The sequence below is a fragment of the Balaenoptera musculus genome, chromosome 14, assembly GCF_009873245.2.
Source record: "Balaenoptera musculus isolate JJ_BM4_2016_0621 chromosome 14, mBalMus1.pri.v3, whole genome shotgun sequence".
NCBI classification, from domain to species: Eukaryota; Metazoa; Chordata; class Mammalia; order Artiodactyla; family Balaenopteridae; genus Balaenoptera; species Balaenoptera musculus.
In genome coordinates this window covers 14,885,181-14,899,564 of record NC_045798.1, presented here as the reverse complement: position 1 = coordinate 14,899,564, position 14,384 = coordinate 14,885,181, and the positions used below count along the sequence as shown (strand labels likewise).

The 14,384-nt window shown below is 49.0% G+C and overlaps 1 protein-coding gene across 1 annotated transcript in view; it reads right to left on the bottom strand.

The window, feature by feature from the left end:
- RBM19 (RNA binding motif protein 19) overlaps positions 1-12,146 on the bottom strand; it is a 122,705-nt gene extending 110,559 nt beyond the window's left edge. Inside the window, exons 1-8 of the mRNA XM_036823343.1 lie at positions 11,999-12,146; positions 9,647-9,829; positions 9,143-9,268; positions 8,922-8,960; positions 8,448-8,640; positions 7,031-7,239; positions 5,326-5,406; positions 845-923 (exon numbers count right to left, since the gene is read on the bottom strand). Coding sequence (XP_036679238.1) covers positions 845-923; positions 5,326-5,406; positions 7,031-7,239; positions 8,448-8,640; positions 8,922-8,960; positions 9,143-9,268; positions 9,647-9,829; positions 11,999-12,034 — 946 coding nt within the window. The 5' untranslated portion in view covers positions 12,035-12,146. The remainder of the gene's footprint in view (positions 1-844; positions 924-5,325; positions 5,407-7,030; positions 7,240-8,447; positions 8,641-8,921; positions 8,961-9,142; positions 9,269-9,646; positions 9,830-11,998) is intronic.
- Positions 12,147-14,384: the final 2,238 nt, after the last annotated feature.

Genomic DNA, 14,384 nt, shown 5'->3' with positions numbered 1-14,384 from the left:
CGCTAGGTGTTTGGGGGAATCTGAGCAGAAAGTGGGAGGAAAACCTGTACTTTCCGCCCAATCTCCAAAATACAGACACTCCCTGATGCCCCCCAGGTAAATTTCTCTTTGTAGGAAGCATTCCGAAACGGGAGGGCCTTGGCCTCCCTCCCAGCCTCACCCTGTCCTGACCAGCGCCTGCTCCGTGACCTTCTCTGGACAAATGCCTGTGGTTGCAGTGCTGCAACCCAGCTTGGCACCAAGGGGCCACCTCCACGGTGACTGCCCGTCAGTGCCCGCGGCCCTGACTTGCACAGACGAGCACGTGGAGTCTTCCCTAAACACGAGAGGCCTCGCCTCCCCACTTTCGTAGAGGAGTCAAGTGACGTGCGCACAGACACACAGCTAACGCGTGGCAGTGCCGTAACCTGCGCCAAAGCCCATGGGTTTTGGTCTCTATCACAAGACCCTCCCCTGGGGGACTGCAAAAGCCCCCACCCAGCCCACCTGCCCCTGGACCCTTCCCTCACCAGCCAGGGGACCATCCTGAATCCGATCACGGCCTCCCCTTGCTTTGAGCCCCCGGTGGGCCCCTGCGTCTGGGCTGAAGGCCGCAGTCAGTCCTGAGCCCCCAGGCCTGGGGGCCGGGCCCTGCCTGCACAGGTGAAAACCTCCTACTAGGCTGCCAGCGGCAGGGGACAAGAGGCAGACCCCTGTCCTGAGCACTTTCACCACATCCACAGAAGTGGGGACCACAAATAGGAAAAAAGTAGCTGCCCTCCAAACATCTCCACGGTTCAACTGCCCCAACCTTCCAGCTCCAGCATCTGCCTCTCCAGCCCCCTCGGAACAGCCCAGACCTCACCTGTTTTGTTTCCATGGGCGTTTCTCACTATTCGAATGGCCACCGGTTTCAGGGGTGCCAGGAATTCCATGACATTTTTCTGTGAGGAGAAGAAAAGTTTTTTCCCAAAAGTGCAAACCGAATAAAGAAACATGGGTCAAATTTCTGAATTGAGAAAGGACACCGAAGTGTTTCATCTTTTGTAGTCTCTTTCCTCTAAATTATACACATCTTCTCCGTCGTAAATTAAAACCGCCTTGGAAAAGAAATTTGTTTTTAAGTTGGAGGAGAAACAAGGAATATAAATATAGAACAGTAATGGCACCATTAGTATTGTAAGGTATTGCTTCTGATCTTTTTTTTCCTAAGTACCTTTTTACTTAATTGGGGTTAAATCCAGCTTTTTTCACGTCTCATCAAAGCATGATTATTTGTCCACGTTACTTCATGGGGATGATACACATAGAATACTGTTGTACGTGGTTCCCAATTTTCTTAACTACTTCTCTATTTTTTGGACGTGAGGGTGATTTAAACTCTTTTTAAAAAATGTGCAAACACACAGAGTACAAAATTTAGCAAAGACTGAAAAGTCCCAAGAAGAAAACAAAAATGGTCGTAACTGCAAGGCCCAGATCACTCTTGTTGGCACCCAGACAGGGCCAAGTGTTCCCTGAGGGTGGGGGGGGGGGGGACTGTCCCCAGCTGAGACCCACTAATTTAACCACTTCTCTAGTGATATAGCGTAGAGGTTGTTTCCAGTTTTTTGTTTTTACAAATAAAATGACACAAATTAATACATTAGTTTATAAATAAAATAAGAATTAGAAAATACGGCAATGAACATTCTTGCACTGACCTCTTGGTGTACCTGGCTGATTCGCCTGTAGTGCAAATTCCCAGCAAGGTAATTGCTAGGTCAAAGGTACGTACGTATATTTTAAATTCTGACTGATGCTTCCAGATTGCCTTCCAAAAGGCTTCACCGCACACTTCCCCCAATAGTGCGTGAAACAATTTATTACTGAACTTAAAAAATTTCTGCAAAAATGTAACCTTCCTGTTTTGATCTGTATTTCTTTAATTATGAGTGAACTCAGGCATATTTCCCAGCCATTTGAATTCTTTCTCTTAGAATACCTCTTATCTTTTGTCCACTTTTCTATTGGGTCATACGTAGGTCCCAATATCTACTTACCTATTTGTAAATTAAAGAAGCAGGTTTTGTCTGTTGTTTGTGTTATACATGTCTGTTGTTTGTCTTTTGACTTTATGACAAAAAGTTGCCTTAGAGAAGTTTTAAATGTTATCTAGTCAATTAATCCATCTTTTTCTTATGACTACCAAGTTCTGCAAACTGCTTAGAAAGGCATTCTTTTTTTTTTTTATTTGAAGTATAGTTGATTTACAATGTTATGTTAGTTTCTGGTGTACAGAAAAGCAATTCAGTTATGTGTGTGTATATATATGTATGTGTATATGCATATATGTGTGTACATACATGTATATATGTGTATGTACACATATACTTTTCCATTACGGTTTATTACAGGATACTGAATACAGAAAGGCATTCTTCATTCCAAGATTACAAGTAAATTCAATGCTTTCTCCTAGAACTTTTATTGTCTCAGTTTTTTAACTTAAATCCTTGATGCCTTTGAAATTTAGCTTGCTATGAGGAGTAAGGCTGGGCTCCACCTTTTTTTTTTTTCTTCACAAAAGTTAACTGGTTGTCCCATTACTATTTATAGAAAAATCTCTCTTCTCTTCATTGATATGAGACACCCTATCCTAAACTAGATGCTTATACATGTGAGTCTATTTCTGAATTCGATTCTATTCCATTAACCTGTCAACAACTTCACCTGAACCAAACTGTTTTAATTACTGTAGCTTCAAAACATGTTTCAACATTTTGCAGGGGAAGGGTCTATTCCCACAGGATGTTCCCAGCTGCTCTCCGTGATCCCACCCCCACCCCCCCAATCCTGACGAAACTCTGTGAACCCACTGAATTTATTCATTCATTCACTAATTAGGGAGGAATTGGCATTTTTACTTTCTAAGAATGTATGGCTTTACATTTATGTAAGCATTCTTTTAAATCCCTCAGTGGAATTGAACACTTTCTTTATATAGAACCTATAAAACCTTTATTAGAATACCTATAAAGCCCCCAATACATAATTTTCATTAGAATATCTAGAAGTAGACTGCCTTTTCTTTTCTTCCTTCCCTTCCTTTCCTTCCTTCCTTCTTTTCTTTCTCTTTCATAAAAGTAATCTTTTTTTCCATTACATTTTCTGTTACCATTTGTGGAGAGGAAAGAAGTGACCATTTTTTGTGTATTTATTTGCAAAAGTCCATCTAATGTCCCCTGTCCCCACTGAAGCACATGATTTTCTGCATGGTTGGTACTGAAAGAACTCTGACTCTAAATTAGCAGACAATTCAGATAGTCCAGTAGAACCCAAATGCTTGTTATTCCGAAATCTGATTAAGTTTTACTTAAAAAAGTAATTAGCAAATATACAGGCTCAAAAAAGGTGAGTACTTTGAGAAAAAAAGGGCATAAAATATAATCAGGCACTTTCCAAAAGAGGATACACACATGATAGACAAACGTGAAAGAATGATCTCACTAATAATTTAAAATATAAATCAAAATAAAATGCCATTTTGACCTGTCAAGTTGATAAAGATTAATACCCAGGGTTCACAAAAATGGGCACTCTCATTCTCTGCTAAGGGAGTATAAACTGGCCAGGCTTCCAGAGGGCAACTGGCACTCTGTATCAAAGCCTTAAAAATGTACTGAATGCATGCATGTGCTTGTGTACAGTACTTATCTGGAGCAAGGGTTGGCAAACGATAGCCCACAGGCCAAATACTGCCCACGGCCTGCAAGCTAAGGATGGTTTTTACATTTTCTAAGGATCATCAAAAAAAAAAAAAAAAAAAAGTGCAAAGGAGACCATATAGCTCACAAAGCCTAAAATATGCACTAAATGATGTTGATAGAAAAACATCTGTTGACCTCTGATCTCAAGAAATGCGCTGACTGCATTATTATTCAAATCAGCAGAAGACTGGAAACAATCCCTATGTCTCAACTGAGGAGGTTGGGTGAGTGTAACACAGTGTGTCCAGAGTAAAGAATAGCACGCAATGTGAAAAATGATGCTGTAGCAGAATATTCAATATTCAAAGATATTTATGACATAATGTGATGAGGGAGGAAAAGAGTTTCAAAATAGTTCCTATTGTAGGATTGCTTTTTAAAAAGAAAAGACACAGGACTTCCCTGGTGGTGCAGTGATTAAGAATCTGCCTGCCAACGTAGGGGACATGGGTTTGAGCCCTGGTCTGGGAAGATCCCACATGCCGCGGAGCAACTAAGCCTGTGCGCTACAACTACTGAGCCTGCGCTCTATAGCCTGCGAGCCACAACTACTGAGCCCGCGAGCCACGACTACTGAGCCCGTGTGCCACAACTACTGAAGTCCACGCGCCTAAAGCCCGTGCTCCACAACAAGAGAAGCCACCTCAAGGAGAAGCCCGCGCATCACAACGAAGAGTAGACCCCGCTCGCCGCAACTAGAGAAAGCCCAGGCGCGGCAACGAAGACCCAATGCAACCAAAAATAAATTAATTAATTAAAAAAAAAAAAGAAAAACACAGGTCAACGTTTCTATACAAAGAAAAAGATGTCTAAGGAGATATACTCAGAATTTATTAGTGGTTGTCAGTGTATGGGATATAGACGTGGGGAACTGAGGGGAGCTTGCTCCGGTTTGCCTGGGACAGTCTTTACTCCTATAGTAATCAGACCTGTAGGTAATTAGCTCTGCAGCCTGGTACCCTGTCTGGTTAGCACTTCCCTCTCAACACAGTTTGGTTGGCAATTTATAGAATGATAGGTAATTTTTACTTCTTGTTATTTAGCTACATTAAAAAACATTTCCTATGCTGAACTTCTACTACTTCCATGAGGAGGGAAATTGACAAAGTGTTCTCTCCTGTGGAGACCCAGAGTCAGCAGACTACAGTACGCAGGCCAAACGTGGCCCACTGCCTGCTTCTGTAAATAAAGTTTTATTGGCACCCAGCCAGGCCTATTTGGCCACCTCTCGCCTCGGGCTGCCTCTGTGCTACGACAGCAGGGTTGAGTAGTCGTAACAGAGACCATACTGATCACAAAGCCTTGAGTATTTACTAGCTGGTCCTTTTTAAATTTTTTAGCAGAAAAAGTTTACCCACCCCTAGCATAGATGACTGGTGAGTGAGACCACTCCTTCTCGGTCTCAATATAGCCGGCCCTGTTTCCTGACCTTGACGATGCCCAAGGTCCTATGTATGAGTCTCTCTGGCCCCCAGTTCCCTCCAGCTGAAGTCCCCAACTGATCCTGAAGCTCCCGTGCGGCAGAGCCTCCTGGGACCCTCGCCCTTGTCTCCCGCTCCCCGGGGGCTCCTCACCCCGTCCCGTTACTGGCGCGTACCTCTGTGACGTTGAACGGGGCTCCCCGCAGCTTCACGGTGTGGGTGATGGTGGGTTCCTTCTGGTTGGCTGGTTTCTCGGTCTGAGTGACGGCAAAGAACAGAAACGGCCACAGTGAGCTCCCTGGTGCAGCTGCAGGAGGTGCCGACCTGGGCGTCGCAGTGAACGCTCCAAGGCCCCTGGCGCCAGGGCCAGCTGGCAATGCCGGAAGCATCGTACCTGCCACGGACGTGGAGTCTGGCCAGAGCCTGCGGTAGGAGGTGCCAAGCCTCCATGTGCCCCTGAGATGAGGGCCGGAACCACAGGCCGGCTCGCTGGGGGCCTGCTCGCAGAAGGAGCAGACCTCCCGGGAAGGAGCCCTGAGGTACGGTGACACGTGCTACCACTTATTTAGGGCTTATTCTGCGCCAGATGTTGTGCAAAGCACTTTGCAGACACAGCTGTCCTCTCGAATCTTTGAAACAATCTTACAGGGTTTGGGATGTCTTCTGTAGTTTTAGAATCGAAACAGCTCTGAAAAACCTAATCTTCTGGTTAATTCGTTTGGTAACAAAACCTGCCCTGACTTGGACTCATTTGCCGGCAAAGCCCGCTCTGAGCTGTTACGTCACAATTTAGGGTTTACGTCTATCCCAAGTAGATGAGTAATCATTTCTAGCTTCACTGCAGAAATAGTCATGTGCTTTTACGGGGTGCTGCCCTGGACAAGTTATGGGGTATGGCCCTGAAATCTGGAACTTGTGATTTCCAGTGTGCACCCAGGTGCAGGGGTTTTGGAAACTGGACACAGAGACCCGTGCTCTGCTGCACATCACCTTAGATGAAGATCAGAGGCCCGAAGAGAAGCACCTCACCCCATCCCATGGCTATTCCACATCAGCGCTGGGATTTGAACCCACGGCTCCCTGACTTAGCCACACTCGACTACCTCTTTAGAATGTACATCTCTAGGAGAAAAGGACAGGAGGTGGCAATTAGAAGGGAAAGAGAATGAACGGAGGGAGAGGGGGAAGGAGAAAGAGGAGGAGGGAGATGAAGGAATGAGGACCCAAAGGATGTGTGAAGCTGCCCTAAGCAGAGAGGACCCCCGGGTGGAAGACGGGGCGGCCATCCCCAGAGGAAGCACCCATGTTTATGATCTAGACTCTAGAGCCCAGCAGACCTGGGTCTGGGTGCTGACCCCACCACTTCCCAGCCGAAACCTTGAGCAAGTCACTTCCTTTCTCTGGGCCTCAGTTTCCTCACCTGTAAAAGGGGACAAGAATCCCCATCCCCCAAGATTCCCATGAGATTCAATGATAAATGACACGCCAGGTACTGAACCTCACATGTAGTAAGTGCTCAATTGATTTCATCCGTTATTGTTGATTACGGGCTCACACCTGTCTACCTTGCTAGTAACTACACAGTACAATATGCTTGGGATACTTTTTCAGCTCATTTATGCCCCCCTCCCCCCCAAGTCAAGAGGGGCGGGCAGCCTCTGCGTTAGCGACAGGAAATAAATTCAGAGAGGGAACATGCTTCCCCAGGGTCACACAGCAAGCAAGCAGCAGTACCGAGACCTGAAGGCAGGTCTCTGGGCCGCTGAGCTGTCTTTCCCCAACGTTACAGGCCCCGACAAAGGGGCTGCAGGGAACGTGGGCGAGGGCCAAGCAGACCTCCTCCCTCCCCAGGCTCCCAAGCTCACCCCGATCCACACGCACCTCGGCTTGGGCCGCCTCCAGGTCCTGCTGGGCGGGGGTGGTGCAGGAACCCTCTTCCTCGGCGTCGCTCCCCTCCTCGCAGTTCACGGCTTCGTCTTCACTCTCCCCTGAGGATGGCGACTCGGCCTCCACCACCTTGGATTTCAGGTAATCCATGTCCGACAGCTCCTTCCGTACGGCTGCCTTGGGTTCGAGGCCGCTGTCCTCCTCTGGAAAACCGGAGAGGTCGGGAGCCGGTGATGGGTGTGAGCAAACTAGAGGGCTGGAGGGCAGACAGCATGGGGGTGTGACCGATGGGTGGCACGTAAGGTGCCAAGCCTGAGGTGACCAGGGGCCCCGTGCCAAGCAGCCAGTCCCCAGTAGGTCCTTGAATAAATACCGTCAAATGGGGAGAAACTGATGTAGTTTTGACAGTTTCCGTGCTACACACTGAGAACTTCGGGGTTCCCTCACCAGCCTCGCCAACTGCGAGGCTGCGTGACTTTTTTGAGCCTACAGAGAGGACTCTCACTCCTTGATCAAAACACACCAGGGGCTCCCAGATGCTCTCAGGGTGAAAAACCCAAACTCCTCGTCGGGCCCGGTGAGCTCACTGGCCTCTCCGCCGGCTCCCACTGCTGCAGCTGCCCTGAGCCATGTGGAAGCCCCCCTCCAAGTTCCTGTTTTTCCTTCCCTCTGCGCCTTTGCCATGCTGTTCCCTCTGCCTGGAACCCCTTCTCTCCCCCCATCCCTTCTGAGTCCCACCAACTCCCAGTGAGTCCTTCGGATCCCAGCTTTGCACAGAGACTTTACCAGCCATAAAACTCACGTTAAATTCATTCCCTCACCTTTTAACCAAAGTCGATTCCCGCCCCACGACCACGGCACTCACCATTCTGAGCTACAGTCGCTCACAGGTCCATACGGCCCCCCCATGACACCGTGACCCCTTTCTGAGGACAGAGATTCACTCCCTCACCTCCTTTGCTCAAGGGCCACCTCCTCGGAGGCCTTCCCCGGTGACTCTCCCGTCCCCCTTTCCTACTTTCCTCCCTTTCCTGCTTTCTCCCCACAGCACTCGCGTTCATATCATATACTAAACAGGAGACCAATGTCTTTATTGTTTCTCTCCCCCACCAGGGCGACACCTCCACGGGGGCAGGCTTCCCTGTCTTTTGCTCACTCCTATATCCCCAATGCCTGAAGCAGCGCCTGGCATACAGTTGGTGCTCAATCAATATTTGAGTGAGTCATCAACTGACTAAATAAGGAACCAGGATCGGTCAAAGCCGACGTACCCGTACGCGGGATAATCACTGCTCCACGGGGCAGCGTCTGACTCGCTGTCTCCTGGGCCCGGCGCGGAGGGGCCTCAGGTCACGTGTGCACAGGCCCGGGCGCTGCAGGGCGCGCACTCGGGCTGGGGGCACACCCTTACCTTCCGGGGCCTCCCCGGCTCCCTCCTCCTCGCTCTCCTGCCCTGAGTCGGAGTCGAAGTTCAGGTAGTCGTTGGCTAAGTTGTTCTTCCCTTTCGAGGGCTCAACGTCCAGGGCATCGTTCGCCCAGGTGGCCGCCTGCGCCCGCTTCTGGTGAACCGACAGGAACTCCTGGAACTCGTTATCTTCCCTCAGCTGCAGGCGCCGGGCGGCAGGGAAGCGGGAAGAAGGCAGAACAGGCAGAGAAGGCTCAGGCAGGGCTCACCCTTGCTAACTCTTCGGAGGGTAAGCCCATCTTCCGAGGCCATTTCCCCCAGTCTCTAGAGGACCCCTGGGGCCAGCTGGGTCAGTCCCAGGGAGGGCGGCGTGGACTCTTCATCAGACAGAAAGACGAAGGAGCCACAGCCACGGCAAGGCGCTGCCTGCCAGGCCCGCCCTCACTGCCCGCCCTCCGCTTGTCACCAGGACAGACTCACCTTCTCCAGTTCGCCCGCTACCTTTTTCTTCTTGTCATCCTAAAAACAGAAGGCACAGGTGGTGAGGGTCACGATGAAAGGAGATGGAAACGCACCGCCCTGGGAGGGCTGCTTTCGGGAACCATCCGAGAGGGATTCTCAGGTTCCTCCCCCTCCCCTGCCTTCCCGGGGTGACCACCCTGCTGACACCCGGATGCGGCCAGGAGTGACCATGCGTGCACCTTCTTAGTTTCTGGGGAGATGGAGTCTTTGTCTTTCGGAGGTGGCTTGGACTGGCTTGTTTTCTGGGCATGCTTGCTCCAGGCTCGGGGCTTTGTCGGGTCCCCAAACGACTTGCAGAACTCCACCTGCGAGGGACAGAGAGGGGGATGATGACAGCTGCCACCACGCCCGGCACAGGCCATTCAGCCACTGACTGGGCGAGTGGATGAATAATGTAGACCAGTGCCGCTCACCCTGGGACCAGCAGCATCCCCATCACCTGTAAGCCTGCGAGACCTGCAAATCCTTGCATCCCCTCCCCCAGCATACGGAATCAGAAGCTCTGGGGAAACTGTTTCCGCAAACGCTGCAGGGGATTCACAAGCATGGGAGCTTGAGAACAGTGAGGAAGACCAAAGATGTCACGGTCCGGAAGGGGACAGGCTTTGGACTTGAGCGTGGAGAGAAAGAGTCAGTGGGTCACTGTTGACAGGCAGGAGAGGGCGAGATTCACACCCACTCACCGTGATCCGGGACATGTCGATAAAACTCTTGTTGAAATGGTTCAGCGCTGTTTGGGCCTCTTCCTCAGACTTGAAGCCGATGAAGCCGAACTTGCGGAACTTGCCGTCTTTGGTGAACTTGAGGCTGCAGTCCGTCAGCGTGCCGAAGGCGGTGAACAGCTGCCGGAAACGCTCCTCCTTCATCTAGGATGGAAAGGGGACGATGGTGGGGGGGGGGGGGAGCCGGGGAACCCTCAGAGCCAAGGGGACAAAAAGGGCTGGGAACCTGAGGCCCTGGGATTCCCTGGAGGTGACCTTAGAAGGGGTGGTGGCAGAGCATGCTTTGCAGGTGGACCCAGTTCCAGCTCTGGCTCCAACACTTACTCGCTGTGTGACCTTGAGCAAGGCCCTTCCCCACTTCATTGATGAGGAAATCAAGACTCAGAATGACTGCACTGAAATCTTCCTATCCTGTGGGCTGCTAGGAGGCTAAGGAGACCTATCGTACAAGCAGCCCAGCATCACGGCTGCTGCATAGTAGATGCCTAATAAATGCCTGTCACAATGATGTGTGAACTAAGGAAATGGTAAACTACACAGTGCCTGCTAATTGTGGTAGAAAGGAGTATCCATCTTTATGGCTTGCTTTTAGGACTCCTCATAAGCATGGCTCTATGTTCCTATACTGAGCTCTCACTTTCATTTCTTGGCTTATTTACCCAATGACTATCTGCTGACTCCCACTATGAAAGATAAGAAACCTACATCATCTATTCCTCCCTTCCAGTCTCTGTTATTTATTGGTTTTTTTTAAACTTTTTATTTTATATTGGAGTATAGCCGATTAACAATGTTGTGATAGTCTCAGGTGCACAGCAAAACGACTCAGCCATACATATGCATGTATCCATTCTCCCCCAAACTCCCCTCCCATCCAGGCTGCCACATAACACTAAGCAGAGTTCCCGGGGCTATACGGTAGGTCCTTGTTGGTCATCCGTTTTAAATATAGCAGTGTGTACATGTCAACCCTAAACTCCCTAACTATCCCTTCCCTCCACCCTGTTATTTATTGTTTTTAATTCTTCCATCATTTATCCTAAATAGTACACTTAAAAAATATCTATCATTGATCCATTCATCAGCTTTAGATAGCGTCTCTTGATGCCTCACTCTGATGGATGAGGATTTTAGCATGGCTACCCTTCCTTCCCCTCTCAACTACCGTCTCATTTTGCTTCTCAGTATGACTGTGTCTCTTACCATTGCATGTCTTGTTTGAGGAATGAAAGAGTTAATAACAGTAGTAGTAGTAGCTAATGCTCTGAGAGCTTACTATGTAATTACATTAAGGGTTTTGAGATGAGGAACTTGTCAAGAGATGCAAACCGTAAAGATGGTTACTCCTGGAGAGAGATGGAGGATAGGATGGAACAAAACACTGTGCTTTTCGTTTTATACTGAATTTAAAAAATCGTATGATAGGTGCCCCCCCATCCGCCGGGGGGGGGGGGAAAGGTAAAGTTAAAAAAACCACAACAATGAAACAGAAATGGTTTTATGTTCTCACTCTTTCTAAGGAGTACACAAGATCTCTCATGCCATCCAAACGGCACATTTTGTATTTTGGGAATGAGTTTACTGGCCACACCAGTCGTGTAGGGGCCTCTCTATCCAAGAAAAGTCATAGTGAAATATGTACGGATGATCCACTTGGGCACAAAGCACTAACCGTCTGACACCACACATTCAACTATTTCTTCACTCATTTATTCAGCATGTATTTACTGGATACCTACCACGTGCCAGGTTCTGTGCAGACTCTAGGCGGAGAAAAGTATGACTGGGTCACCCCTCCCCACTTACTCGATAAGTGGTTTAAAGCCCTGCACACTCACTCAGTTTTCTTAGACTATTTATTCCTACTTTCCCTAAAGGCGGGAGTGGGAACTGGAACGCAGGTCTTCAGTCTATTGCTCCCCACTTTCCTCCCAGACGGTGTCCCGAGTGGGAGAGGGATACAGGCGCAGTGTCTGACCCAGTCACGAGTCAACCCAAAACAGCGACTGACAAGAGGGCTGTGGGAGCAAGGCATTCGACACAGCGTGGGGGCTGGCACGTCCCGGGGAAGGAGGTGTCCGGCTGGGATCACGTACCATCGGGCCGGCTGTGAAACCCCGAGCAGGCACTGTCCCTCTCTCCCAAATGTCAACTGGGAATGTGCCGAGAAGCCTGCCCCTTTCGGGCTCTGAATCCTCCGGGAATCCTGCCCGAGATCGAAAGCCCCTCAGTTCTCCTCAGGCACCTCCCTCCCAACCTCCAGCTCCTAGCTGGTCCCAATTTCAGATTCTCAAGTCCAGGCTCTGTACTCACCCCAGCTGGGAGGTTCTTCACGATCAGTCGCGACATGGCGCACGGTCCCACTGTTTTGATTCCAGCACGAATGGCCTGCGACTACCACCACCACCAAGTTTCACGCTACCGCTCTGGGCGCCGCCATCTTCCGCAAGCCGGAACCGAGTCACGTGCTCCAGGCGTAGCCCGCCCCTCCGGAAGTAGGCGTGGCCAAAGAGAGCAACCCAAGGAAGTTACACCCTCCAAGGGGTGGGCCTGAGCGCTTGCATTCTGCGCAGGCGCAGGCTGTTCGGCGGCGCCTGGAGAGACCAACGTAGTGGCCAGGCCGCCAGGGGGCGCTGGTCCCTAACATTGGCGGGGGATTGCCCGTAGGCAGAACAGCCTTTTAGCTCTGCTTAGGCTCGGAAATCGTTTTAGCCACTTCCTGTATTTAAACGGGATCCTGGCCCAAGATAGTTAAGATGCATATCAAAGGAATAATTTCAATGAGCCTAGGCTCTTGCATCTTCCCATACTAAAAGTGCTAAAATCATTAACTCGAGGTGTCTGTTTTTGTGATTAGCAGTAATCTTTTGATATTCAACTACATTTTTTTTTTCCCCCAAGCGGAAAAAGTCATATATCCTGTCATCTCCCTTACCTCTTTGGAACAGTCCCTCAGAGCTATCTGAGAAGCTGTATCCTCCTGGGCTGAAGTCCTCAGTAAGTCTGCCGAATAAAACACAATTCTCAATTTTTAGATTGTGCATTTTTTTTTTTTCAGTCGACATAGGATTATGGGGTGTATTGGTTCCCTACCACTTACTACAAGTTTCCAGAGACTTAGTGGCTTAAAACAACAGAAATGTATTCTCTCACAGTTCTGGAGGCCAGAAATCCAAAATCAAAGTGTCAGCAGGGCTGAGCTGCCCCCGGAGTCTCTGAGGGAGGACCCTTCCTTAGTCTCATAGCTTCTGGTGGCTCCAGGGGACCCTTGGCTTTGTGCCTGCATCACGCCAATCTCTGCTTCCGTCTTCCTGTGGTCTTCTCTCCTCTGGTGTCTGAATCAATCTATCTCCCTCTCTGTTCTCTCATTAGGACACCTGCTATTGGGTGTAGGGCCCATCTTAAATCCAGGATGGTCTCATCTCAAGATCCCTAACTTGATGTCTCTAAAGACCCTTTTCCAAGTAAGGTCATGTTCACAGTTTCCGGGGGAAGGATGTTGGCGTGCCTCTTCAACCTATTACTTGAGGATTTACTTGCTTGGTAGTAGGTTACTCTGAAGGTCAGACTTCGCCCTGTCCACATCTTACGTAGACTGTCTATTCAAAGAAAACACACACACCCATGTAAAAATGTACCCTCAAGCCTAGAGTAGGTGACAAGGGGTCACTGTGTTTCCAAGTCATTCATTTATTCAACAGCTATTTATTGATACGTATGAAAGTGCTCTTTAATTAAATGACAATTAGGGGGTTGTTTTCTGCACACCACAACCCTGGTCAGAACAGGCCGGAGCAGGCTTTACGAGGCAGCGCTGAGATCTTAGCCTTTTATGAGAGGGCAAGTGTGGGTTGCCCAGCCAGGCCTGGTTTCATGTACTTTTCTTTTTATTATTTTCAGGAACTGCTTTTATTAAAATGTGCAACTAAACGTAGCCTTCCCTAAAGAAATTCACAAATCAGAAGGCCTTTCAAAGGTATTAAAAGAAAATGGAATGCTCTCGGCTAATCGCACGACCCAGCTCTGGGCCAAGAAAATATGGTCCCCACATGTCAGGGAAAGGAAGAACCGTTCCTGGGCTGTATATCCCTGGGCTTTTAATAAACAGCTAGGTTGTAACATTATTATTAGCCTTCCTGCTTTCCTGCCTTCCCGTTTTGTCTCCGGCCTCCTTTTCTCTCCCATCAAATATTATCCAGGGGCACCTGGCCCCCACCAGGCTGGGCTCTCTGATTAGACACGGGGATTTAAAAAATAAAAAAAAAAAGCAGGTAAATCTAAAATCTAAACTAGCTCCAATCAATCACGGCTGGCTTCACAAATGTACTCAGGCAATGAGAAGTCTGTCTAGGCTCTGTAGTAATTAATGTCCCACCAGGGAAAGGCCAGCCGTGGGGAGAGATCTTGGAAAGGTTGGAGGATGGAGAGAGGAGAGAAAGTTGGACCCTTGATTTCCTCCACATGAGGCATCTAATTATGAAAAAATGTCAGACAAACTCCAATAGGGTAGGAGGGGAGACATCTTACAAAAATCCCTGACCGGAACTCTTCAAAATTGTGGAGGTCATCCAAAACCAGAGACGTCTGGGAAATTGCCACAGCCAGGAGCAGCCTCACGACACAGGAGGACCCAGTGGAATGTGGGATCCCAGATGAGATTCTGGAAAAGAAAAAGGACATCAGGGGAAAACTGAGGAAA